General features: G+C 46.6%; 1 protein-coding gene across 1 annotated transcript; it reads right to left on the bottom strand.

The window, feature by feature from the left end:
- Window positions 1–1,536: 1,536 nt before the first annotated feature.
- prl2 (prolactin 2) lies at window positions 1,537–15,311 on the bottom strand. Its single transcript, XM_034163219.1, has 5 exons — window positions 15,260–15,311; window positions 14,786–14,952; window positions 14,551–14,658; window positions 12,759–12,938; window positions 1,537–1,729 (listed from the first exon to the last, which is right to left on the bottom strand). The coding sequence occupies exons 1-5, from the start codon at window positions 15,309–15,311 to the stop codon at window positions 1,544–1,546; spliced, it is 693 nt and encodes a 230-aa protein (XP_034019110.1). The 3' UTR covers window positions 1,537–1,543.
- Between the last annotated feature and the right edge of the window lie 12,598 nt (window positions 15,312–27,909).

Here is a 27,909-nt window from a genome sequence, read left to right as displayed (position 1 = left end):
CACACATATGTACAGATGCAGACACATGCACAAACATTCATACAGACGCACACAAAGATGCACACACACAGACACACACATACATACAGATGCACGCACACACCCATTAATACAGACTTGCACGCAAACACACACACCCATTCATACAGACGTGCACACAGACACACACATATATACATATGCACACACAGACACATTCCATTCATATAGAAGCACACACACACAGACGCGCACACAGATGCACACATACATATGGACGTGCGTGCACAGACACTCACATACACATGCACGCAGACACACACATACAGAAGCACACACAGACACACCCATTCATACAAACGCATGCACACACACCCATTCATACAAACGCATGCACACACACCCATTCATACAGACGCACACACAGACACACACATACATACAGACGAACACACAAAAACACACATACATGCAGGTGCACACACAGTCACACACATTCATACAGACGCCCACACACACATTCATACAGAAGCGAGCACACACACACATTCATACACACCCATTCATACAGACGCACACACACGGACACACAAAGACAGATGCACACACATATTCATACAGACGCGCACACACACAGACACTCACACACATACATTCAGACGCGCACACAGACACACACATACATATGCGCACACAGACACACACATACAGATGCACACACAGACACACACATTCATACAGAAGTGCGCACACATACAGACACACACAGACACAGTCATTCAGACGCACACACGCACACATACAGACACACACAGACACACAGTCATTCAGACGCACACACGCACACATACAGACACACACAGACACACAGTCATTCAGACGCACACACACATACATACAGATGCACACATTCATACAGAAGTGCGCACACACACACACATACAGACACACACAGACACACAGTCATTCAGACGCACACACACATACATACAGATGCACACACAGACACACACATTCATACAGAAGCGCGCACACACATATACATACAGATGCATACGGACGCGTGCACACAGACACACACATACATACAGATGCACACGGAGACACACACGCACACAGACAGTCACATACATACAGATGTGCAAACACACACCCCCATTCATAGAGATGCACGCATACGAAGTCACACACATATTCTCACACACAGACACACACAGAGAGAAGACGTGATAAAGATGCAATTTTCTTGGTTGAAGTTTCACTGGGATATTATTGTTTATATTTTTGATTTTGTTCTTGACATGAATCAGATCAATAAACACACACAGAGGAAAAGAAGAAGCAGATCAGAATCAGAAGGTCTGAGTGAAGACTGAGGACACGGTGTGACTGATGAGCGACAGTTCACCACACGAAGCTCCGCCCAGCTTCCTTTAAGTGCGGCCAGAGTTTGAAGCGGTTCCAGTGGCGGGGTGGGCAACACTGTACATCCTGTCCGTCCAAGAGGACTTTGGGTTCGTTCTGACGGAAGTAAATGGGAGGTCCAACATTTCCTCATTATCTTTCAGCACCCGTGTTCTGGAACAAGTCCACACTTTAGGATCTTCAGGTAGTTCTGGACTTTGTTGGAGTCTCGGCGGAAGCAGTAGAGGAGCTCATAATTCTTCATGAGGCGCCACTCAGATGCCAAGCGAGCTTCAGGAGATGTTAAAGTGCTGATGGAGTTACTGATGATCCCCAACATCTGCATCTGCAGCGAAGAGGAAACAGGATAAAACACAAGAACACGGCACTGTGCAAAAATCAGGCATGGCGTTGAAGACAATTTACACAACCGGTCACGTCAAATCTGGCAGCATGTGCCGGTACTGCATCCACAACACACAGAACCACCTGGGGTCCTGGATGGCAACCACCCAGACAGACAACTGGTCCATTCCCACATCTGCAAAATAACCTTCTATGTGCCACAGGAAGGTGAAACGTGGACATCCCCTTCTCCTTCTCCAGCCGCTGGGGTCCTCCACAGTCCGTTTGGGATCATGACCAGAGAAACGGACCACATGGCCAAAATGTCGTGGTTGAAGCTCCCTCACATGCAGGTGATCCTCCTGAGGAACCACTCCTTTGATAAAAAGTCATTCCAGCTGATCCTTCGAAGACACCTCGTACCAACACGTCGTTGCCTTACAACCATTAATTCAGCCTAATTTACCCGTAAATCAAGTCATTTAAAAGCTCGGCACACTTTGAAGACAGACTCAAACTGTTTGTGTTTGTGAACGCTGACGACTGCTTGTTAGTGGTTTGAATACTGGTGTATGAATGAGAACAGTTGAGGCCGTGGGTCGCCCCTGTGAGATCCAGGAGCTTCTCCTGTCACAGCGGGTCCATGGCAGCAAAATGCTCAAAAGGTGACTTCAGCTGTGGGACTGAGCAGAAGTATAATAAAAACCCATAGGGTGAGTGGCTGATATCAAGGGTCCAGGCACAGCTGTGACAGACTCATCCAGTCTAGATGAACCCCGTAAATCAAGGATTCCCAAGTCCCAGACCGGTACAGACCGGTACCAGGCTGAAGACCTGTGGCCAAACCTGTGTGAACTAAGGGAGGAAGAATCACCTTGTTCCTGCACTGTGTTTTATTTACTGTCCCAGAAATATCAAGCTGCATCACATGGGACCAGTCCAGGCTCACAATCTATTTATTTATTTATTTTTGCTGTTTGTGAATCTTCCCCTAACACCCCCCCCCCCGCTTCACCTTCATGAAGATGTGACACATGTCATGATGGTATCACAAACTAATGGAGAGAATGGATGAATGATTTTATTTATTCAGCATACAGACTCAAAAATAACAAAAAGCTCATAGAGAGAACAATTTAACGCCATACCCATGTGGCCGAAAGGGTGCAGGCAGAAACAAAAGCCTGTCAACGCACAGCCCTTAAAAAAGTTACGTGCACTCAAAAGGAAATTCTGATTTCATTTTATTCAAAGATTAACTTGGGTTATCAAAGAAAACATCTTCATGGAGTCGTCATGTCTGGGTCAAAGTAATCATGATGGCAGACAGTCCTAGGGGTCGAAGGGGTCGGGCGTAGGGGACGGTCATAGGGGTCGGTTACAGGGAACGGTCCTAGGGGACGGTCATAGGGGTCGGTTACAGGGGACGGTCCTACGGGACGGTCATTGCGGTCGGTTATAGGGGACGGTCATTGGGGTCGGTTATAGCTTGAACCCTTGCTTGCCTCTACTGGTGGTTGGCTCTCACTGCGGTATTGTATCACTTCCTGTTCCGGAGCACAGCGGTGTTTTTCTGTATCTGTTAGCTGTTTAATCTGCGCAGTTAGATTGATCTAGTTATCTAGATAACGATTTGTTTCACAGTGTAATCTTCACGTGCCTTAACTAAAGCACTCCCTCTGCTGAATCACCTCTAAATTATTTACACATTATTCACTTTGTGTGTTTTTAGGAATCCGCTAGCTTAGCGCAGCTACTAGCTCTTAGCCAATTTAGCATGGCGGCTTCTCCTGTCTCTCCTGCACTTTTCTGCTCTGGGTGTGAAATGTTTAGTTATTCCTCGGCCTCCTTTAGCAGTAACGGTACTTGTAATAAGTGTAGCTTATTCGTAGCTTTGGAGGCCAGGCTGGGCGAACTGGAGATTCGGCTCTGCACCTTGGAAAATCCTGCAGCTAGCCAGGCCCCTGTAGTCGGTGGGTAAGCCAAGGTAGCTTAGCCGCCGTTAGTTTCCCTCTGGCAGATCCCGAGCAGCCGGGAAAGCAGGCCGACTGGGTGACTGTGAGGAGGAAGCGTAGTCCTAAACAGAAGCCCCGTGTACACCGCCAACCCGTTCACATTTCTAACCGTTTTTCTCCACTCGACGACACACCCGCCGAGGATCAAACTCTGGTTATTGGCGACTCTGTTTTGAGAAATGTGAAGTTAGCGACACCAGCAACCGTAGTCAATTGTCTTCCAGGGGCCAGAGCAGGCGACATTGAAGGAAATTTGAAACTGCTGGCTAAGGCTAAGCGTAAATTTGGTAAGATTGTAATTCACATCGGCAGTAATGACACCCGGTTACGCCAATTGGAGGTCACTAAAATTAACATTGAATCGGTGTGTAACTTTGCAAAAACAATGTCGGACTCTGTAGTTTTCTCTGGGCCCCTCCCCAATCGGACCAGGAGTGACATGTTTAGCCACATGTTCTCCTTGAATTGCTGGCTGTCTGAGTGGTGTCCAAAAAATGAGGTGGGCTTCATAGATAATTGGCAAAGCTTCTGGGGAAAACCTGGTCTTGTTAGGAGAGACGGCATCCATCCCACTTTGGATGGAGCAGCTCTCATTTCTAGAAATCTGGCCAATTTTCTTAAATTCTCCAAACCGTGACTATCCAGGGTTGGGACCAGGAAGCAGAGTTGTAGTCTTACACACCTCTCTGCAGCTTATCTCCCCCTGCCATCCCCTCATTACCCCATCCCCGTAGAGATGGTGCCTGCTCCCAGACTACCAATAACCAGCAAAAATCTATTTAAGCATAAAAATTCAAAAAGAAAAAAATAATATAGCACCTTCAACTGCACCACAGACTAAAACAGTTAAATGTGGTCTATTAAACATTAGGTCTCTCTCTTCTAAGTCCCTGTTAGTAAATGATATAATAATTGATCAACATATTGATTTATTCTGCCTTACAGAAACCTGGTTACAGCAGGATGAATATGTTAGTTTAAATGAGTCAACACCCCCGAGTCACACTAACTGCCAGAACGCTCGTAGCACGGGCCGAGGAGGAGGATTAGCAGCAATCTTCCATTCCAGCTTATTAATTAATCAAAAACCCAGACAGAGCTTTAATTCATTTGAAAGCTTGACTCTTAGTCTTGTCCATCCAAATTGGAAGTCCCAAAAACCAGTTTTATTTGTTATTATCTATCGTCCACCTGGTCGTTACTGTGAGTTTCTCTGTGAATTTTCAGACCTTTTGTCTGACTTAGTGCTTAGCTCAGATAAGATAATTATGGTGGGCGATTTTAACATCCACACAGATGCTGAGAATGACAGCCTCAACACTGCATTTAATCTATTATTAGACTCAATTGGCTTTGCTCAAAATGTAAATGAGTCCACCCACCACTTTAATCATATCTTAGCTCTTGTTCTGACTTATGGTATGGAAATTGAAGACTTAACAGTATTCCCTGAAAAACCCTTCTGTCTGATCATTTCTTAATAACATTTACATTTACTCTGATGGACTACCCAGCAGTGGGGAATAAGTTTCATTACACTAGAAGTCTTTCAGAAAGCGCTGTAACTAGGTTTAAGGATATGATTCCTTCTTTGTTATGTTCTCCAATGCCATATACCAACACAGTGCAGAGTAGCTACCTAAACTCTGTAAGTGAGATAGATTATCTTGTCAATAGATTTACATCCTCATTGAAGACAACTTTGGATGCTGTAGCTCCTCTGAAAAGAGAGCTTTAAATCAGAAGTGCCTGACTCCGTGGTATAACTCACCAACTCGCAGCTTAAAGCAGATAACCCGTAAGTTGGAGAGGAAATGGCGTCTCACTAATTTAGAAGATCTTCACTTAGCCTGGAAAAAGCGTCTGTTGCTCTATAAAAAAAGCCCTCTGTAAAGCTAGGACATCTTACTACTCATCACTAATTGAAGTAAATAAGAACAACCCCGGGTTTCTTTTCAGCACTGTAGCCAGGCTGACAAAGAGTCAGAGCTCTATTGAGCTGAGTATTCCTTTAACTTTAACTAGTAATGACTTGATGACTTTCTTTGCTAATAAAATTTTAACTATTAGAGAAAAAATTACTCATAACCATCCCAAAGACCTTTGGCTGCTTTCAGTGATGCCGGTATTTGGTTAGACTCTTTCTCTCCGATTGTTCTGTCTGAGTTATTTTCATTAGTTACTTCCTCCAAACCATCAACATGTCTATTAGACCCCATTCCTACCAGGCTGCTCAAGGAAGCCCTACCATTATTTAATGCTTCGATCTTAAATATGATCAATCTATCTTTATTAGTTGGCCATGTACCACAGGCTTTTAAGGTGGCAGTAATTAAACCATTACATAAAAAACCATCACTTGACCCAGCTATCTTAGCTAATTATAGGCCAATCTCCAACCTTCCTTTTCTCTCAAAAAGTCTTGAAAGGGTAGTTGTAAAACAGCTAACTGATCATCTGCAGAGGAATGGTCTATTTGAAGAGTTTCAGTCGGGTTTTAGAATTCATCATAGTACAGAAACAGCATTAGTGAAGGTTACAAATGATCTTCTTATGGCCTCAGACAGTGGACTCATCTCTGTGCTTGTTCTGTTAGACCTCAGTGCTGCTTTTGATACTGTTGACCATAAAAGTTTATTACAGAGATTAGAGCATGCCATAGGTATTAAAGGCACTGCGCTGCGGTGGTTTGAATCATATTTATCTAATAGATTACAATTTGTTCATGTAAATGGGGAATCTTCTTCACAGACTAAGGTTGATTATGGAGTTCCACAAGGTTCTGTGCTAGGACCAATTTTATTCACTCTATACATGTTTCCCTTAGGCAGTATTATTAGACAGCATTGCTTAAATTTTCATTGTTATGCAGATGATACCCAGCTTTATCTATCCATGAAGCCAGAGGACACACACCAATTAGCTAAACTGCAGGATTGTCTTACAGACATAAAGACATGGATGACCTCTAATTTCCTGCTTTTAAACTTAGATAAAACTGAAGTTATTGTACTTGGCCCCACAAATCTTAGAAACGTGTCTAACCAGATCCTTACTCTGGATGGCATTACCCTGACCTCTAGTAATACTGTGAGAAATCTTGGAGTCATTTTTGATCAGGATATGTCATTCAATGCGCATATTAAACAAATACAAGGTCTGTCAATAAAGTATAGGTCCTTTTTATTTTTTTCAAAAACTATATGGATTTCATTCATATGTTTTTACGTCAGACATGCTTGAACCCTCGTGCGCATGCGTGAGTTTTTCCACGCCTGTCGGTGACGTCATTCGCCTTTGAGCACTCCTTGTGGGAGGAGTCGTCCAGCCCCTCGTCGGAATTCCTTTGTCTGAGAATTTGCTGAGAGACTGGCGCGTTGTTTGATCAAAATTTTTTCTAAACCTGTGAGACACATTGAAGTGGACACGGTTCGAAAAATTAAGCTGGTTTTCGGTGAAAATTTTAACAGCTGATGAGAGATTTTGAGGTGATACTGTCGCTTTAAGGACTTCCCACAGTGCGAGACGTCGTGCAGCGCTCCCAGGCGCCGTCGTCAGCCTGTTTCAAGCTGAAAACCTCCACATTTCAGGCTCTATTGATCCAGGACATCGTGAGAGAACAGAGAAGTTTCAGAAGAAGTCGGTTTCAGCATTTTAAATGGATATTCCACTGTTAAAGGAGATTTTGTTGTATGGCTGGGGGGGCCTGGCTGCCTTTTGTTTCTGTCTTCTGTCCTGTCTTTTGTTTTTCCTTCCAGGTGGCTTGCGTTTAGGACTGAGTGGCTGTGTGGCTGAGTTACCAGGACCTCACCCTGATCACCTGAGGCTGATCAAGTGCAGCTCGTTAGGATTCACAGCTGTGGTGCATCTACACGGATTGGAGCATGGTGGCATTTAAGTCTGGAGTACACAGTGTGTATTGGCCAGAGACTCGACCTTGTGACCAGACGGGTGAGATTGTCGTCTCGAGAGCCATCTCATCATCAGTGGATGCAGAGAACGTCCAGGTTTGATGCATGGTCTGTGAAAGAGGAGGGGGTGAGGTCTCACGCTCGTCAGCACACTTCCTGAGGTACGTTAGGTTTTGTGACTAACATTATTACAGTCAGTAAATGTGGTGTCCCTCACACCTTATTATATTGAGCTGTTATGTTAGTCGTTTTAATCAGCTTCCACTGCAGTTTGAGTATGTGAACAGGGTGTTCCATGCCTGCAGGGTGGGAAGCTGATTAGTAATTAAGCCAGGAAGTGTTTGCTGTTTATGCACACCTTTGAGTGGTCTCTCTGTGTGTGGAGTGTGGACTCACATGATGATTTCTTCTTTCACAGACTCGGTTTGTCGCGGCCACCTGGGGGGTGTCGGCGGGGCCCTTGGGTCCGAACAGTTTCTGGCTCCGGACCGTTAGTGCTGCTGGGAGCACACCGCAATTCCACTACGCCAGACCGCGCACTCATTTGTTGTATTCTTCACATCACTGTTATGTAATTAAATTTTGTTATCCTTTGTACCGTGCTCTGCTTATTTTATACTGGGTCCTTCAAACGCTGGTCGGTTCTCCGGGCTGCGTCCGACACATAACAGATTTTTTTAATGAAAGACGTGCGGACGGATTGCAGCGTCGGCTCGCAGCCGCCGCGACGCTCCGCCACAGGAAAAAACACCTCTGTTGGAAGCCTTAAGGACAAGTTGGAACATGTCCAGCTGTTAAACAATTTCTCATATACTCACTCCACTGAAAGCCATCAAAAGCGCCTGGATTTTACAAATGGTTATCAACACGGAGGTGTTTTTCCTGTGCCGTCCCGACGCGCGGACCCGTCCACACGTCTTTCATTAAAAAAATCTCCTTTAACAGTGGAATATCCGGATAAAATGCTGAAACCGATTTCTTCTGAAACTTCTCTGTTCTCTCACGATGTCCTGGATCAATAGAGCCTGAAATGTGGAGGTTTTCAGCTTGAAACAAGCTGACGACGGCGCCTGGGAGCGCTGCACGACGTCTCGCACCGTGGGAAGTCCTTAAAGCGACAGTATCACCTCAAAATCTCTCATCAGCCGTTAAAATTTTCACCGAAAACCAGCTTAATTTTTCGAACCGTGTCCACTTCGATGTGTCTCACAGGTTTAGAAAAAATTTTGATCAAACAAAGCGCCAGTCTCTCAGCAACTTCTCAGACAAAGGAATTCCGACGAGGGGCTGGACGACTCCTCCCACAAGGAGTGCTCACAGGCGAATGACGTCACCGACAGGCGTGGAAAAACTCACGCATGCGCACGAGGGTTCAAGCATGTCTGACGTAAAAACATGTGAATGAAATCCATATAGTTTTTGAAAAAAAATAAAAAGGACCTATACTTCATGGACAGCCCTCGTATGTAGGACTGCTTTTTTGCATTTACGCAATATCTCTAAAATTAGAAAGGTCTTGTCTCAGAGTGATGCTGAAAAACTAATTCATGCATTTATTTCCTCTAGGCTGGACTATTGTAATTCATTATTATCAGGTTGTCCTAAAAGTTCCCTGAAAGCCTTCAGTTAATTCAAAATGCTGCAGCTAGAGTACTGACGGGGACTAGAAGGAGAGAGCATATCTCACCCATATTGGCCTCTCTTCATTGGCTTCCTGTTAATTCTAGAATAGAATTTAAAATTCTTCTTCTTACTTATAAGGTTTTGAATAATCAGGTCCCATCTTATCTTAGGGACCTCATAGTACCATATCACCCCAATAGAGCGCTTCGCTCTCAGACTGCAGGCTTACTTGTAGTTCCTAGGGTTTGTAAGAGTAGAATGGGAGGCAGAGCCTTCAGCTTTCAGGCTCCTCTCCTGTGGAACCAGCTCCCAATTCAGATCAGGGAGACAGACACCCTCTCTACTTTTAAGATTAGGCTTAAAACTTTCCTTTTTGCTAAAGCTTATAGTTAGGGCTGGATCAGGTGACCCTGAACCATCCCTTAGTTATGCTGCTATAGACTTAGACTGCTGGGGGGTTCCCATGATGCACTGAGTGTTTCTTTCTCTTTTTGCTCTGTATGCACCACTCTGCATTTAATCATTAGTGATTGATCTCTGCTCCCCTCCACAGCATGTCTTTTTCCTGGTTCTCTCCCTCAGCCCCAACCAGTCCCAGCAGAAGACTGCCCCTCCCTGAGCCTGGTTCTGCTAGAGGTTTCTTCCTGTTAAAAGGGAGTTTTTCCTTCCCACTGTCGCCAAGTGCTTGCTCACAGGGGGTCGTTTTGACTGTTGGGGTTTTTCCGTAATTATTGTATGGCCTTGCCTTACAATATAAAGCACCTTGGGGCAACTGTTTGTTGTGATTTGGCGCTATATAAATAAAATTGATTTGATTTGATTCATAGGGGACGGTCCTGGGGGACAGTCATAGGGGTTGGTTATAGGGGATGGTTCTAGGGGATGGTCCTAGGAGACGGTCATAGGGGTTGGTTATAGGGGACGGTCCTAGGGGGCGGTCATAGAGGAAGGTTCTAGGGGATGGTCCTAGGAGACAGTCATAGGGGTCAGTTATAGGTGACGTCGTAGGGGACAGTCTTGGGAACGTTGTAGGGGATGGTCCTAGGGAACGGTCATAGGGGTCAGTTATAGGGGACGGTCATAGGGGTCAGTTATAGGGGACGGCCGTAGGTGACGTCGTAGGGGACAGTCTTGGGAACGTTGTAGGGGATGGTCCTAGGGAACGGTCATAGGGATCAGTTATAGGGGACGGTCATAGGGGTCAGTTATAGGGGACGGCCGTAGGTGACGTCGTAGGGGACAGTCTTGGGAACGTTGTAGGGGATGGTCCTAGCGCATGGTCGTAGCAGACAGTAATATGGGACAGCGAGGAGGAGTCGGGGACTGAACAATGTTCCACGGTTAGCAGATGGTGGGTTTTGGTTTTGTGTTATTAATTTATTTGAATGATGTCAAATCTTTTGTTTGTGTTTCTGTCAGTAAAACAATGAGCCACAAAACCGTGACGATCCTGATCTCAATACGAGGGATGAAAATATCACCAAGAGGAACTGGAAATCATCTCCAGCGTTCTGTGATCGAAGGTGCGAGAGGACATCGGTCACTTTTAGCGGCTGAAGTTAGCTGGCTAGCAAAAGCAAATATAAATGAGAAAGTAAAGAAACAACAAATTATTATTATTTTTAACTGGTTTTGCAGAAAAAAAGACTCGCGGATGGAGGAGGAGTGGAAACTTTAATTTCTGAATCATCTCACATTAGCACCTGAGAACAAACTGTTGAAGTAGAAAAAATGGTGGACTAAAGATTTTCTTCAGGTTGTAGTCTGTCCCATCGATAGGATAAGACCCAGAAGGTGCCACAGTGGCGCTCCTCTGCCAGTCTGGACATCCTGTTCTGGCACCACCACTGCAAAGCTGCTAACACTTCCTTCATACGACACCGAGCTCAAACCAGAAGTCTCTCTGTTGACTTGTATGTGAATTCAGCGTTCCTCTGTACCACAGGACCGCAGGACCACATTGCCACAGTACCACATTGCCACAGTACCGCAGGGCCACAGGACCACATTGCCGCAGGACCACAGGACCGCAGGGCCACAATTCCACAGGGCTGCAGGGCCGCAGGACCACAGGACCGCAGGGCCACAATTCCACAGGGCCGCAGGACCACGGGGTCACAGGGCCGCAGGGCTGCAGGACCACAATACCACAGTACAAAACATTACCTTGGAAAAATGTTCAAGGTCAAAGTCCTGTTAAAAGAGACTTTTGGTAAACTGGTATTGGTAAAAAGTGGTAAACTGTTTGAGTTTTGTTCTATATGTTTAATTTTTGTTTTCTCTTGACTTGTTTTGTAAATGAGAGATTTGTTTGTGCATGCTGAATAAGTCATTAATTCATTCACTTTTCATGAGATCATTTACAGGTGATCACTTGAATTATAGTTGTTTTTTTGTGGTGTTGTCAGGTTTTTGTTTTTTTAACTTTTTCAGTGTCTGAATTCTTTTTCAGATAATCTTCACGGAACACTGGTAATGTGTCCCTGGTTTTTGGTTTCTGACTGATAACTGGAAGGCAAACAGGCATAAAACTGGAACCTCCATCCAGTGTTGGTGGTGTACATAAATCCATAACAAGAAGATGAGAGCAACTGAGACACTTTGGATTAAGATATGATGTAAAATACACATTAAATGGGCTTTTCAATATTAAATTAAAATGTCCACAAAATCCACAGTCTGAATCGAATCCGGATCAAAGTTTGTGGGTCAATAAAGAATGTGGTAATGTACTGCGTTTGATTTGCTGCCATGGCTAAAGCCTGTTGTGTCCCAGTGAGTTAGCCGTACTGCTGCATCTTGCGCTGTGCAGTTCAATAAAAACTCCTGAGTTGGCGCCTGGCAACTGCGCGCGTCCATCAACTGCAGGACGTCACAGATACCATCCTAAATAATGCTCTGAAATATGAAAGAAATTTTATCTTTTTGTCAGTTATGAATTTTTGAAAATTCATTCAATGTTAAAGGACATGGATTTTTACAATTTTCCAAGATTTTTCCAAACCTTGACTTTTGACTTTGAAAATGGAATTAGTTCTTGCCGATCAGGATATGAGTGTTCTGTAAAGAAAAATAATAATAAAGACTTATGAAAAATTGTGGGCTCCAGGCAAACAGACAAATAAACAGAGAAACAAATAAACAGACTGACAACCAAACAGAAACAAACAAATAAGCAAACAGAGAAACAAACAAGCAAACACACAGACATACAAACAAATAAACAGAAACAAACAGACAAACAAACAGAAAAATAAGCAAACAGACAAACAAATGGACAACCAAAAAAATCAGACAAACAAATTAACAAACTGTGTGCAAACTTCATGAAGAATGAGTCAAATCGGTGCTGCTGGCAGGTGGCACCAAAACCTTCTGTTCCATGAATCCTCTTCACTGGACACAGACGGGTTATTAAACTGCAGGAACTACAGTTCTGCCCTCCTTGGTTCCCTTTACCCTTCATGTTAGTACCACGTACCTTCTCAGCCACCTTCTGGACACCCTTGTGGAGTTCACGGACCATGTCACTCAGTTCCCGAGCTTTGGTGGAGCTGAAGCTGTGGAAGTCTCGGTCCTGGGACACTCTGTGCTGGAAGTGCCAGACGGGATCCCTCCAGGCCAGCAGCAGCTTGAGGACCACCTCGGCCAGCTCCTCCCTCTGCAGCCAACACAGCACCAGAGAAAAGAATAGCCCTCAACAAACACGACGACAAGAAAACCACCAATACCTGATTTATTGATCATTTCTAACCCACTGGTGAAAAACGGACACAAAAAAAAACACTGAATCTTACTTTGTGTCTCAGAGACAGGAGATCATGGATCCATTATAACGCCGGTCTCAGACGGGTCCCCCCCCCCCCCCAAAAAGAAAACTTTTACTTCAAGATTATCTTATTTAATAAACTTCAGTAAATCTCAACTTCACAACCTAAGTTCACTTCATGAGGTACTGTAAGTGTACTATTTCAGTACTTCTGTGGACTAAATAGGGGCAATTTTTAAAAGTGTATTTATAAGTAAACTTTGAGTCCATAACCTGTTTTATTTTACAGTACAGTTATATACTCACAGCCCACAGTGTACTTTAAGAAATACCTGACCCAAGACAGCAGCTGTTTTCTGGTCTAATCAAGATCTGACCCTAGGATCTGACTCTAGGATCCTCACCAGTCCACCTCGGTCATGTTGGGACCATGAGGTCTCACTTCACGGCTTCCTGTTTGCTGTCTTACCTGAAGACCCTTGATTCTTACAGCTACAAGAAAAAAACCCTCAAGTATACTGAGGTTTTTTTTGTTATACTTGTCAGCAAAACAAAGTATAAGTAGTTATATATTTAAAATCATGTGGCCTGTGCGTGCGTGCGTCTGCGTGTGTGTGTGTCTGTGTGTGTGTAACACTGATCACGGACAAACCGGGGAGAGCTGACATTTGCTGTTTGCTATGTTTATATATTTTGGGTGAAGGATGAACGCTGTGAAATTGGACAGTTGATCGGATTAATATTTTTGGAGAAACTACAGATATTAATTAACAACACTGAACAATGGATGTTGATATTTAGATTCTGGACTCACACATCATTCATTCACACACACATCATTCATTCACACTCACACATCATTCCATCTTATTACAGAAACTTTGCTTAATTTATTAACACCCTTGAAAAATATCAGCTACCTATTTTCTAAACACGACCCAATCTCGAGCCCATGGATCCCCACAGGCAACACAAGTGAATATACTTGATAAGTAGATTCACTTATTTTTGGTTTGAAAGAGGTGTACTGCTCACAGTCTTGGATAAAGGTCTTCAGGAAGTGAAGTCAGTCCCCTGACTCAGACTGAGATGAGCCAGACAGGTCCGGTTCACACCGACCCTGTTTCCATGACCTCCAGAGGGAAGACAAACGATGTCGTCTCAGCTGCTTTGGTTTGTCACGATATCAGTGCTGGTATTATTACACACCGGATCCCCCCCCCCCCCCCCCCCCCCCCCCAGAAAAAAATTGGATTCTGGCCAAAAACCAAACACGATTCTTCGTACACAGAACAGGTGTTTACGTCGCACACGACAGAGAAGGAAACGTGGGACAGGGTGGACGTTCTGCTGTGGTCTGGAAAAGCCCCTTTAGGATTTACACCTTGAGTAACTATGGTAACAGAAACGGCCGTCGTCCCAGAACGGAAGAGTTTGTCTGTTTCTCGAGGTGACTAAGAGGCGACTTGCCGGGTTTTTCAGACCAGGCCAGCGGTGAACTCACCGTCATCCTCTGGGCGTTCTCTTTGCCATTGGGGGTGAGGATGGCGGAGGTGTGGCAGTTACGACTGACCCGGCCGATTTGATTCTTACTAGAAAGGAAGTACTGCTCCTGCAAGAAAAACGTGAATGTCAGAGGTAGAGTCGGACTGAATGTCAAATGTGGGTCGGCTCGGGATGAATGAGTCATTGTGAGAAAACGTGGCGTAGTACGGAACACGTGGCGGCGGGACACTTACCAACTCAGAGTGCAGGTCACTTGAAATACCGTGCATCCGGGCCGAGTGCTGGATGACCCTGTCGAACAGGTCGGCCAGGGACAGGAAGTGACAGCCGGCCCGCTCGTCCGTGCAGGCGGGTGCAGCGCCCGCACCACCGAGCAACAGGCACACCAAAGACACGCACACTGAGGACACACAGAGACAAGACATTCTGCCAGTCAAACCTTTGGCTCATACTTGGAACATTTTAGCAGATTTTCAAATGTAGTGACGTATGTAGTAAATGTAGTGTAGTTCTCAAATAAATGTGACAATAAGGAACAGAAACAACAGTCCGAGAGGTCTATCGTCAAAATGTTATGCACCGAAAACCAAAAGAAATAGAAACAACATAAATCAAACTATAAATACATAAATAAATAAAAATATATATACACATAGAAAATATCTATTAAATATAAAAATAATAACAGCTCTGTCCTGGGAAGTCACCTGGACTCAGTGAAGGAGGTGGAACAAAAGAGGATGACAGCGAAGCTGACATCTCTGCTGGAGAACGACTCCCAGCCCGTGCTGGAAACCTCCTACACTGACAGGCTGCTCCACCCAAAGTGTCTGAAGGAGTGACACGGTGTGAAGGAGCAACAGGTCATGAAGGAGTGACACGGCGTGAAGGATCAAAGGACGTGAAGGAGCGACACGGCGTGAAGGATCAAAGGACATGAAGGAGCGACATGAAGGAGTGACACGGCGTGAAGTATCAAAGGACGTGAAGGAGCAACATGAAGGAGCGACATGGTGTGAAGGATCAAAGGACATGAAGGAGCGACAGGGCATGAAGGAGCGACAGGGCGTGAAGGACCAAAGGACATGAAGGAGCGACAGGGCATGAAGGAGCGACAGCGCGTGAAGGAGCGACACATGAAGGAGCGACACGGCGTGAAGGATCAAAGGACGTGAAGGAACAACAGGTCATGAAGGAGTGACAGGGCGTGAAGGATCAAAGGATGTGAAGGAGCGACACGGTGTGAAGGATCAAAGGATGTGAAGGAGCAACAGGTCATGAAGGAGTGACAGGGTGTGAAGGATCAAAGGACGTGAAGGAGCGACACGGTGTGAAGGATCAAAGGACGTGAAGGAGCAACAGGTCATGAAGGAGCGACAGGGCGTGAAGGAGCGACACGGCGTGAAGGAGCAACAGATCATGAAGGAGTGACAGGGCGTGAAGGAGCGACACATGAAGGAGCGACACGGCGTGAAGGAGCAACAGGTCATGAAGGAGTGACAGGGCGTGAAGGATCAAAGGACGTGAAGGAGCAACACATGAAGGAGCGACACGTTGTGAAGGATCAAAGGACGTGAAGGAGCGACAGGGCATGAAGGAGCGACAGGGCGTGAAGGAGTGACACGTGAAGGAGCGACAGGGCGTGAAGGACCAAAGGACATGAAGGAGCGACAGGGCATGAAGGAGCGACAGTGCGTGAAGGAGCGACACATGAAGGAGCAACACGGCGTGAAGGATCAAAGGACGTGAAGGAACAACAGGTCATGAAGGAGTGACAGGGCATGAAGGATCAAAGGACGTGAAGGAGCGACACATGAAGGAGCGACACGGTGTGAAGGATCAAAGGACGTGAAGGAGCGACAGGGCATGAAGGCGCGACAGGGCGTGAAGGACCAAAGGACATGAAGGAGCGACAGGGCATGAAGGAGCTACAGCGCGTGAAGGAGCGACACATGAAGGAGCGACACATGAAGGAGCGACACGGCGTGAAGGATCAAAGGACGTGAAGGAACAACAGGTCATGAAGGAGTGACAGGGCGTGAAGGATCAAAGGACGTGAAGGAGCGACACATGAAGGAGCGACACGGTGTGAAGGATCAAAGGACGTGAAGGAGCAACAGGTCATGAAGGAGCGACACGGTGTGAAGGATCAAAGGACGTGAAGGAGCAACAGGTCATGAAGGAGTGACAGGGTGTGAAGGATCAAAGGACATGAAGGAGCAACAGGTCATGAAGGAGCGACACGGTGTGAAGGATCAAAGGACGTGAAGGAGCAACAGGTCATGAAGGAGTGACAGGGTGTGAAGGATCAAAGGACGTGAAGGAGCAACAGGCCATGAAGGAGCGACACGTGAAGGAGCGACAGGGCGTGAAGGACCAAAGGACATGAAGGAGCGACAGGGCGTGAAGGAGCGACACATGAAGGAGCGACACGGCGTGAAGGATCAAAGGACGTGAAGGATCAAAGGACGTGAAGGAGCGACAGGGCATGAAGGAGCGACAGGGCGTGAAGGAGCGACACGGCGTGAAGGATCAAAGGACGCGAAGGAGCGACAGGGCATGAAGGAGTGATAGGGCGTGAAGGATCAAAGGACGTGAAGGAGCAACAGGTCATGAAGGAGCGACACGGCGTGACGGATCAAAGGACGTGAAGGAGCGACACGGTGTGAAGGATCAAAGGACGTGAAGGAGCGACAGGGCATGACGGAGTGACAGGGCGTGAAGGACCAAACGACATGAAGGAGCGACAGGGCATGAAGGAGCGACAGTGCGTGAAGGAGCGACACATGGAGCAACACGGCGTGAAGGATCAAAGGACGTGAAGGAACAACAGGTCATGAAGGAGTGACAGGGCATGAAGGATCAAAGGACGTGAAGGAGCGACACATGAAGGAGCGACACGGTGTGAAGGATCAAAGGACGTGAAGGAGCGACAGGGCGTGAAGGATCAAAGGACGTGAAGGAGCGACAGGGCATGAAGGCGCGACAGGGCGTGAAGGAGTGACACGTGAAGGAGCGACAGAGCGTGAAGGACCAAAGGACATGAAGGAGCGACAGGGCATGAAGGAGCTACAGCGCGTGAAGGAGCGACACATGAAGGAGCGACACATGAAGGAGCGACACGGCGTGAAGGATCAAAGGACGTGAAGGAACAACAGGTCATGAAGGAGTGACAGGGCGTGAAGGATCAAAGGACGTGAAGGAGCGACACATGAAGGAGCGACACGGTGTGAAGGATCAAAGGACGTGAAGGAGCGACACATGAAGGAGCGACACGGTGTGAAGGATCAAAGGACGTGAAGGAGCAACAGGTCATGAAGGAGTGACAGGGTGTGAAGGATCAAAGGACATGAAGGAGCAACAGGTCATGAAGGAGCGACACGGTGTGAAGGATCAAAGGACGTGAAGGAGCAACAGGTCATGAAGGAGCGACACGGTGTGAAGGATCAAAGGACGTGAAGGAGCAACAGGTCATGAAGGAGTGACAGGGTGTGAAGGATCAAAGGACGTGAAGGAGCAACAGGCCATGAAGGAGCGACAGGGCATGAAGGAGCGACACGTGAAGGAGCGACAGGGCGTGAAGGACCAAAGGACATGAAGGAGCGACAGGGCGTGAAGGAGCGACACATGAAGGAGCGACACGGCGTGAAGGATCAAAGGACGTGAAGGATCAAAGGACGTGAAGGAGCGACACATGAAGGAGCGACACGGTGTGAAGGATCAAAGGACGTGAAGGAGTAACAGGTCATGAAGGAGTGATAGAGCGTGAAGGCGCAACAGGGCGTGAAGGAGCGACACGTGAAGGAGCGACACAGCGTGAAGGATCAAAGGACGTGAAGGAGTGACAGGGCATGAAGGAGCGACAGGGTGTGAAGGAGCAACACGGCGTGAAGGATCAAAGGACGCGAAGGAGCGACAGGGCATGAAGGAGTGATAGGGCGTGAAGGAGCAACAGGGTGTGAAGGAGCGACAGGTCATGAAGGAGCAACAGGGCACAGGTCATGAAAGAGTGACACAGCATGAAGGATCAAAGGGCATGAAGGAGTGACAGGTCATGAAGTAGTGACGGGTCATGAAGGAGCGATAGGGCATGAAGTAGTGACATGTGAAGGAGCGACACGGTGTGAAGGAGCGACGGCATGAAGTAGAGACACGGTGTGAAGGATCAAGGGACGTGATGGAACGACAGGGCGTGAAGGAGTGACAAGGCGTGAAGGAGTGAAAGGACGTGAAGGGGTGACGGGATGTGAAGGAGTGACAGGAGGTGAAGGAGTGACAGGGCGTGATGGAGCGACAGGGCGTGGAGGAGTGACAGGGCGTGATGGAGTGACAGGGCGTGGAGGAGTGACAGGGCGTGATGGAGTGACAGGGCGTGGAGGAGTGACAGGGCGTGATGGAGCGACAGGGCGTGGAGGAGTGACAGGATGTGAAGGAGTGACAGGACATGAAGGAGTGACAGGACATGAAGGAGTGACAGGACGTGTAGGAGCAACACGGCGTGAAGGAGTGACAGGGTGAGAAGGTGTGACAGGGTGAGAAGGTGTGACAGGGTGAGAAAGTGTGACAGGACGTGAAGGAGTGACTCGGCGTGTAGAAGGGACAGGGCGTGAAGGAGTGACACGACATGGAGTGACACGATGTGAAGGAGTGACTTGGCGTGAAGGAGTGACTTGGCGTGAAGGAGGGAAGGGTGTGAAGGAGTGACATGGCATGAAGGAGTGACTCGGTGTGTAGGAAGGACAGGGCGTGAAGGAAAGACTTGGCAGGAAGGATCGACTTGGTGTGAAGGAGTGACTTGGCGTGGACAAGTCCTGACACTGCATGTTTCATGATACTTATTTTTATTTCTTACCTATTATCTCATCTTATCTTGTCTCATCTCATCTTTCATCTTGAATAAGTAACTTGTTCATTTGCAGCCTTTGCTGCCAACCTGATCTTTTTAAACGGCACCTTCATGTCTCCTGGTAACAATAAGTTCCATTCCATCCAGTCCTGGTTTTGGTTCAAATCAGAACCAAACATGGCTTCAGACTGTCAGCTTGTTTGAGACTCACATGGAACAGAATAACACCCCCCCACCCCTCCCCCCATTGATAATGGATGTAAATTGAATTTAAATAAAGTCTTTTAAAATTGCTACATAACACATTATTTTCTACTTTGACTGAGATGATAAAACATGAACATAAACAATGTAGCGTTTTTGGTGGTTTGAGACCAACAACACAGCGGTACTGATGTGAAACACTCATGATGCTAAATGTGGTAATTCAAGAAGTTTAACAAAAATATTCCATTAATCATTGAGGAACTAAAGCCACAGAAGACTGGAACTCTCTCAGAGCTGTTGCGGTGTCTTGGTGGCTTCCCTCATGCGTATCTTTTGTGTACGGTCACTCCGTTTGTGAGAAGCACCCCCTACAGACTGATTTACTGTACAGCACCATCATGTGTGAATTTCTGAATGACTGATGGAAATGTTCATGTGTTCATCCCCTGACTTGGATTTCTTTGAACACTAATCCTTTATATTTAGTTTGTCCAAATACTTATGGTCCTCTGAAGGTGGAGTTTCTGCCCATAAAGAGGTGTGTCATTCCTATAAGGTTAATCTGACACTTTTGAGGAACTCCTTGAATTAAAGCCTGGACACAAAGACTCTTAAATGTCAAAAACACGACTTCACTGCATCCTGATGTTTTCTAGATGTTGGCGCTCAGATGTCGTGGTTCAAACATACCTGATCGGACGCTTTCAGCCATGATTCGGAGCGGAGGATGTTCTCTTCTGAGCGCCGCAGTAACTGTGAGCGTCTGAATGTCAGGACGAGTGAGAGAGATGGTGGAGGGAGGGATCATGTTACCCACAGACCCCCAACACTCACCTTCCATTTAACCCAAACCGGTACAGACTCAGCACGGTTCAAGTGCCAGGACCGACCTGTGCTTCCTGACCTTTGACCCTGATGGCGGTCTGCAGATGCATGTCAATGCATTTTTCCTGGCAGACAGTCAAACTCGCCACAAGAACAAGTCCAATAACGTTTAGCAGTGTCACAGAGTGCACTGAAACGTTTTCAAAAGTTCCAGATCACAGTTTTATACAAACTCCGGCCAACGATCCAAAACCCAGTCCAGTGCAGTTCATCATCACGTTCCATAATCCATAATCTGGATCAGAAAAGTCTCCTTGATTATATGTGGAGCATATAATCAAGGAGACTTTTCTGCTTTCACCAAGCATCCTAAATAACAGGACAAACGCAGGAAAAATGGAACACAGACAGATCCAGAAGTTTTTTCTGTGCAGCAAAATCCCCTGAAATGAAAGAAGAACACTGGCTTTCAGTGAAGGTAAGATTTTAAAAAATAGTCACTGTCCAAATATTTATGGACCTGACTGGACATGTGTCAAATACATTAAATCAGTGTACACAAAAATTATTTTAAAAACCTTTAGAGTGAATAAAATGACGACATAAATAATTATAGTGCTGAGGTTTCATTCTGATAATGTGTGAATGTCTTGCCTGAAATCCATCCGCAAGAAAATCCATCTGAAAGTTAATCCATCCTCAAGAAAATCCATCAAGAAAATCCATCTGCAAGTTAATCCATCTGCAAGAAAATCCATCTACAAGGAAAACCATCCTCAAGAAAATCCATCTGCAAGTTAATCCATCCTCAAGAAAATCCATCCGCAAATTAATCCATCCTCAAGAAAATCCATCTGAAAGGAAATCCCTCTGCAAGAAAATCCATCCACAAGAAAATCCTTCTGCAAGGAAAACCATCCTCAAGAAAAATCCATCCTCAAGAAAATCCCTCTGCAAGAAAATCCATCCACAAGAAAATCCCTCTGCAAGGAAAACCATCCTCAAGAAAAATGCATCCTCAAGAAAATCCCTCTGCAAGAAAATCCATCCACAAGAAAATCCCTCTGCAAGGAAAACCATCCTCAAGAAAATCCATCTGCAAGTTAATCCATCCTCAAGAAAATCCATCCTCAAGAAAATCCATCGGCAAGGAAATCCCTCTGCAAGAAAATCCATCCACAAGAAAATCCCTCTGCAAGGAAAACCATCCTCAAGAAAATCCCTCTGCAAGGAAAACCATCCTCAAGAAAATCCCTTTGCAAGGAAAACCTGTTGTGGGCTGGGGTGTTTGGCTGGCTTGGTTTTTGTTTTCTGTTTCTCCCACCAGGTGGTATGCATTCAGGACTGAGTGGCTGAGCATTAGGACCTCACCCTGAACACCTGAGGTTTGTTTTCACGTGCAGGTCATCAGGACTCACAGCTGTGGTTCTGTCTTGATCAGAGATAGCTGCATTTAAACCTTGAATGCACAGTGTGTGATTGCCAGAGGCTCGACCTTGTGAGCAGACGTGTGAGATCGACATCAGGAGAACAATCTCACCATCACGGACGCAGAGACCGCTCCAGGTTTGACGCCACAGTCTGTGAAGGAGGATTGGGTGAGGTCTCACGCTCTTCAGCACACTTTCTGAGGTAATTCGTTTTTTGGTGACTTTTATGAAGTAATGACAGTGGATTTGGTGTCCCTCACACCTTGTGTTAGTGAGCTGTCACGTTATGCTAATTGTCTAATCAGCTTCTGTTGCAGTGGAGATTTGAACTGAGTTGTTCCGTGCCTGCAGGGTAAGAAGCTGATGTATAGATTTAAGCCAGGAAGTGTTTGCTGATTGCGTGCACCTTTGAGTTGTGTCTCTCTGTGTGGAGTTGGACTCACCTCATGTTTTCTTTCTTCACAGACTTGGTTTGTCGCGGCCACCTGGGGGGTGTCGGCGGGGTCCCTGGGTCCAAACTGCTGTGGCTCCGGACCGTTTGTGCTGTTGAGAGGGCGCCGTGTTTCCACCTCACCAGACCGTGGACTTTTTAGTTGTTTAGCACTTCACTCACTGTTATGTTTATTAAATTCTGTTATCTTTTGAACCGTGCTCTGCTTATTTTATGCTGGGTCCTTTCAAACGCTGGGTCGGTGCTCCGACCACGTCCGAAACATAACAGTAGTCTCTGGCCATTTAACAATGGACCAGCGGAAGCAGAGACGGTATTTTTGCCGGGAGGGCTGCAGCAGATGTTGGACTTGATCCGGGATCAGTTGCGGGTGCTCTCCGCCCGGGTTGTGCGCGTTGGTGCGCACATGGCGGAGTTTACAGCTTGGGTCGTGTCGCACCCCGCTGTTACGGCTGTGGCCCCGTCTCCTCCCGTGCAGCGGGCTCCGACGCCTGTTGTAGCAGCCCCGGTGGTATTTAGTTTGCACTTTAAGCTGTTTGGTATAACCTGCTGTCATTTACAGCAGTGTGAATTGGTTTTTACTCTGTTACCACAGGGATTTTCTTATTTGGCACTTTGGCTCCCTCTGTTGGTGACAGAGTCACATTACCGTTCAGGTTCAAAGGATGGAAAACACAATGTTTTTCCATTCTTTGCACTTGACAACGTAGGCCAATGTTAGTTTTTTTTATTGGTCTATTATCCGTTTCTTGTTTTAGTATGAGGTGTTTTTATCAGGGGTTAATTTGTTGTTTTTGTGGGTTTTAAAGGACTGTCTGTGGTCTGGTGGACGTTGAAAATGCAGGCTGACTGGAGCATAGTTTGACCCAGGTGACTTTATGTTTGTCTGTTGGTCTTTTATTTCTTTTGGCTTCACCTCCCAGGGTTTGATGGGACGGTCCTCTGGGGGGTGATGGGGGGGGTAATTGGGTTGTTTTTTCTTTTTTCTTTTTTTTTGTTTTTGTTGTTCCCTCTCTTCTCCTCTGGCTCCAGCCGTGTGAGCCGTACGTTGTCGGCGTTGCTGGAGTGGTGCAGTTTGGTTATGCTGGGCGTTTCCCAGGTAACCTCTGCACCCTCTGCACGGTATTTATTTATTTATTTTTTTTAAATTCCCTTTACAACCTCCAGCCTTGGCGCGCCTCTGTGCCGTTTGCCATTGGCGTTGCTGGGGTGGTGCAGTTCGGTTATGCTGGGCGTTTCCCAGGTAACCTCTGCACCCGGGTGGGGGGGTTTAGGGGTGTTTTTTGTTACTTCCCTGTTCCACCTCCGGCTTCAGCGCGCCTTTGAGCCGTACGCCATCGGCGTAGCTGAGGTTAGGGGCAGTGGAATATACCCGCAGCTGGTGGCTGGTTTAAAAGTCGGAGGGGTGGCGCCGTCTTGTGCCGTACGCCGTTACCGCTGTTCCACTCCTCCCGGTTGACTTTTGGGGTATAGTCGTGGTTGGTGACACTGGACGTACTTCCAGTTTCCACTGCGCTGAGGGGGTGGGGTTGGGGTTGTTTTGTTTGTATGTTTTTTTTTTCCCCCAGTTTCCGCCCTCAGGGTGTGACTGTGGTGTCCTCTGGGGGGGGAAAGGGCTGTGGGTCCATCTAGCCGTAGATGGCCAGGGCTGGGTCTGTTAGTCATGGGGGGGGCGTCTCCTGGGGTTTGATGGAACGGTCCTCTGGGAGGCGCTGGGAGTCCCCGTGGGTGACTTTGGATCCCAGAGGGACCTCGGCTGTGGTTATTACTCCTGGAGCTGGCGAGATGTCCTCTGGGGGGTGTTGGTCCCTACATGTCGTCCGGGGGGAGGGGGTGTTAGAGGTTTTTTTTGCAAGCTTAAGTTTGGGTTGTGTTTTTTCTTTTCTCCTCTTCCCGGGGTTTGATGGGACGGTCCTCTGGGGAGGGGGGGTTGGTATGGTTGTTTGTGTTTGTCTTTTTTTTTTTTGTTTTATGACTAAGCAGACTTTAACACACAGTCGGAAGAAGGCTGAGTGCACAGGTTCAAGAACTCCTGGCCAAAATTATGCAAAGTGAACAACTAAAGCAAGAGTCGACAGGAATGAATGCAAAGGTGGAGACTCTAACAGGTTTGCTAAATGAAACAGAGGGCAAGACCATTAAAGTCAACAAAGGATGTCTCTGCACTGGAGTGTCAGCTGCGGAGCAGTCTGCTGCAGACAGGCTCAGGGTGGGAAAGGATGAGCTCCAGGATGAGAGTGATGGTCTCAGCACGGAGTTCCCTGTTGACAGAGAAGAGGCGGTTGGAAGCGTGCGTTATCCAGCTGAGGGAAGAGCTGGAGAGGCTCAACATTGAGATGATCAATGACTGCATGAAGAAATTAACATTGCAGGTGGAGCAGCTGATGATGGAGCTGTCGTCAGAGCACAGTAACGCACAGCTCCTGGAGACAGGCCTTTCCCAGCTGGATCGTCAGCACAAGGAGCCGAAACTGAAGCTGCAGGAGGTGTTTTTTGTTCCCAGCCAACATTCCAGCCATGGTCCCTGGAGGGGGGGCTTTGTTTTTTCTGGCCCAGGTCCGTGTGGTTGCCGGGAGGCTTCCTGTGAGGATGGGGTACTGTTGTGGGCTGGGGTGTTTGGCTGGCTTGGTTTTTGTTTTCTGTTTCTCCCACCAGGTGGTATGCATTCAGGACTGAGTGGCTGAGCATCAGGACCTCACCCTGAACACCTGAGGCTTGTTTTCATATGCAGGTCATCAGGACTCACAGCTGTGGTGTATTCTGTCTTGATCAGAGATTGCTGCATTTAAACCTTGAATGCACAGTGTGTGATTGCCAGAGACTCGACCTTGTGAGCAGACGTGTGAGATCGACGTCAGGAGAACAATCTCACCATCACGGACGCAGAGACCGCTCCAGGTTTGACGCCACAGTCTGTGAAGGAGGATTGGGTGAGGTCTCACGCTCTTCAGCACACTTCCTGAGGTAATTCGGTTTTTTGGTGACTTATATGAAGTAATGACAGTGGATTTGGTGTCCCTCACACCTTGTGTTAGTGAGCTGTCACGTTATGCTAATTGTCTAATCAGCTTCTGTTGCAGTGGAGATTTGAACTGAGTTGTTCCGTGCCTGCAGGGTAAGAAGCTGATGTATAGATTTAAGCCAGGAAGTGTTTGCTGATTGCGTGCACCTTTGAGTTGTGTCTCTCTGTGTGGAGTTGGACTCACCTCATGTTTTCTTTCTTCACAGACTTGGTTTGTCGCGGCCACCTGGGGGGTGTCGGCGGGGTCCCTGGGTCCGAACTGCTGTGGCTCCGGACCGTTTGTGCTGTTGAGAGCGCGCCGTGTTTCCACCTCACCAGACCACGAACTTTTTAGTTGTTTAGCACTGCACACACTGTTATGTTTATTAAATTCTGTTATCTTTTGAACCGTGCTCTGCTTATTTTATGCTGGGTCCTTTCAAACGCTGGGTCGGTGCTCCGACCGCGTCCGAAACATAACAAAACCATCCTCAAGAAAATCCCTCTGCAAGGAAAACCATCCTCAAGAAAATCCCTCTGCAAGGAAAACCATCCTCAAGAAAATCCATCTGCAAGGAAATCCATCCTCAAGAAAATCCCTCTGCAAGAAAATCCATCCTCAAGAAAATCCCTCTGCAAGAAAATCCATCCTCAAGAAAATCCATCTGCAAGGAAATCCATCCTCAAGAAAATCCATCTGCAAGGAATTCCATCCTCAAGAAAATCCCTCTGCAAGAAAATCCATCCTCAAGGAAATCCATATGCAAGAAAATCCATCCGCAAGAAAATCCCTCTGCAAGGAAAACCATCCTCAAGAAAATCCCTCTGCAAGGAAAACCATCCTCAAGAAAATCCCTCTGCAAGAAAATCCATCCTCAAGAAAATCCCTCTGCAAGGGCATCCATCCTCAAGAAAATCCATCTGCAAGGAAATGCATCCTCAAGAAAATCCCTCTGCAAGAAAATCCATCCTCAAGAAAATCCCTCTGCAAGGAAATCCATCCTCGTGAAAATCCCTCTGCAAGGAAATCCATCCTCAAGAAAATCCATCTGCAAGGAAATCCATCTGCAAGAAAATGCATCCTCAAGAAAATCCATCTGCAAGGAAATCCATCTGCAAGAAAATGCATCCTCAAGAAAATCCCTCTGTGAGAATATCCATCCTCAAGGAAATCCCTCTGTGAGAATATCCATCCTCAAGGAAATCCATCTGCAAGAAAATCCATCCACAAGGAAATCCATCCCCAAGAACATCCATCAGTAAGGAAATCCATCCGCAAGGGAATCCATCCTCAAGGAAATCCATCTGCAAGGAAATCCATCTGCAAGAAAATCCCTCTGTGAGAATATCCATCCTCAAGGAAATCCATCTGCAAGAAAATCCATCCGCAACGAAATCCATCCTCAAGAAAATCCATCCGCAAGGAAATCCATTTGCAAGGAAATCCATCTGCAAGGAAATCCATCCGCAAGGAATCCATTTGCAAGGAAATCCATCTGCAAGGAAATCCATCCGCAAGGAAATCCATTTGCAAGGAAATCCATCTGCAAGGAAATCCATCCGCAAGAAAATCGCTCTGCGAGAAAATCCATCCTCAAGGAAATCCATCTGCAAGGAAATCCATCCGCAAGAAAATCCATCTGCAAGGAAATCCATCCTCAAGAAAATCCCTCTGCAAGGAAAACCATCCTCAAGAAAATCCATCCTCAAGAAAATCCCTCTGCAAGGAAATCCATCCTCAAGAAAATCCCTCTGCAAGGAAATGCATCCTCAAGAAAATCCCTCTGCAAGAAAATCCATCCTCAAGAAAATCCCTCTGCAAGGAAATCCATCCTCATGAAAATCCCTCTGCAAGGAAATGCATCCGCAAGAAAATCCATCTGCAAGAAAATCCCTCTGCAAGGAAAACCATCCTCAAGAAAATCCCTCTGCAAGAAAATCCATCCTCAAGAAAATCCCTCTGCAAGGGCATCCATCCTCAAGAAAATCCATCTGCAAGGAAATGCATCCTCAAGAAAATCCCTCTGCAAGAAAATCCATCCTCAAGAAAATCCCTCTGCAAGGAAATCCATCCTCGTGAAAATCCCTCTGCAAGGAAATCCATCCTCAAGAAAATCCATCTGCAAGGAAATCCATCTGCAAGAAAATGCATCCTCAAGAAAATCCATCTGCAAGGAAATCCATCTGCAAGAAAATGCATCCTCAAGAAAATCCCTCTGTGAGAATATCCATCCTCAAGGAAATCCCTCTGTGAGAATATCCATCCTCAAGGAAATCCATCTGCAAGAAAATCCATCCACAAGGAAATCCATCCCCAAGAACATCCATCAGTAAGGAAATCCATCCGCAAGGGAATCCATCCTCAAGGAAATCCATCTGCAAGGAAATCCATCTGCAAGAAAATCCCTCTGTGAGAATATCCATCCTCAAGGAAATCCATCTGCAAGAAAATCCATCCGCAACGAAATCCATCCTCAAGAAAATCCATCCGCAAGGAAATCCATTTGCAAGGAAATCCATCTGCAAGGAAATCCATCCGCAAGGAAATCCATTTGCAAGGAAATCCATCTGCAAGGAAATCCATCCGCAAGGAAATC

This window comes from Thalassophryne amazonica, chromosome 22, assembly GCF_902500255.1.
Source record: "Thalassophryne amazonica chromosome 22, fThaAma1.1, whole genome shotgun sequence".
Classification (NCBI taxonomy): Eukaryota; Metazoa; Chordata; class Actinopteri; order Batrachoidiformes; family Batrachoididae; genus Thalassophryne; species Thalassophryne amazonica.
The sequence above is the reverse complement of the archived record's forward strand: the minus strand, read 5'-3'. Positions and strand labels throughout refer to the sequence as shown.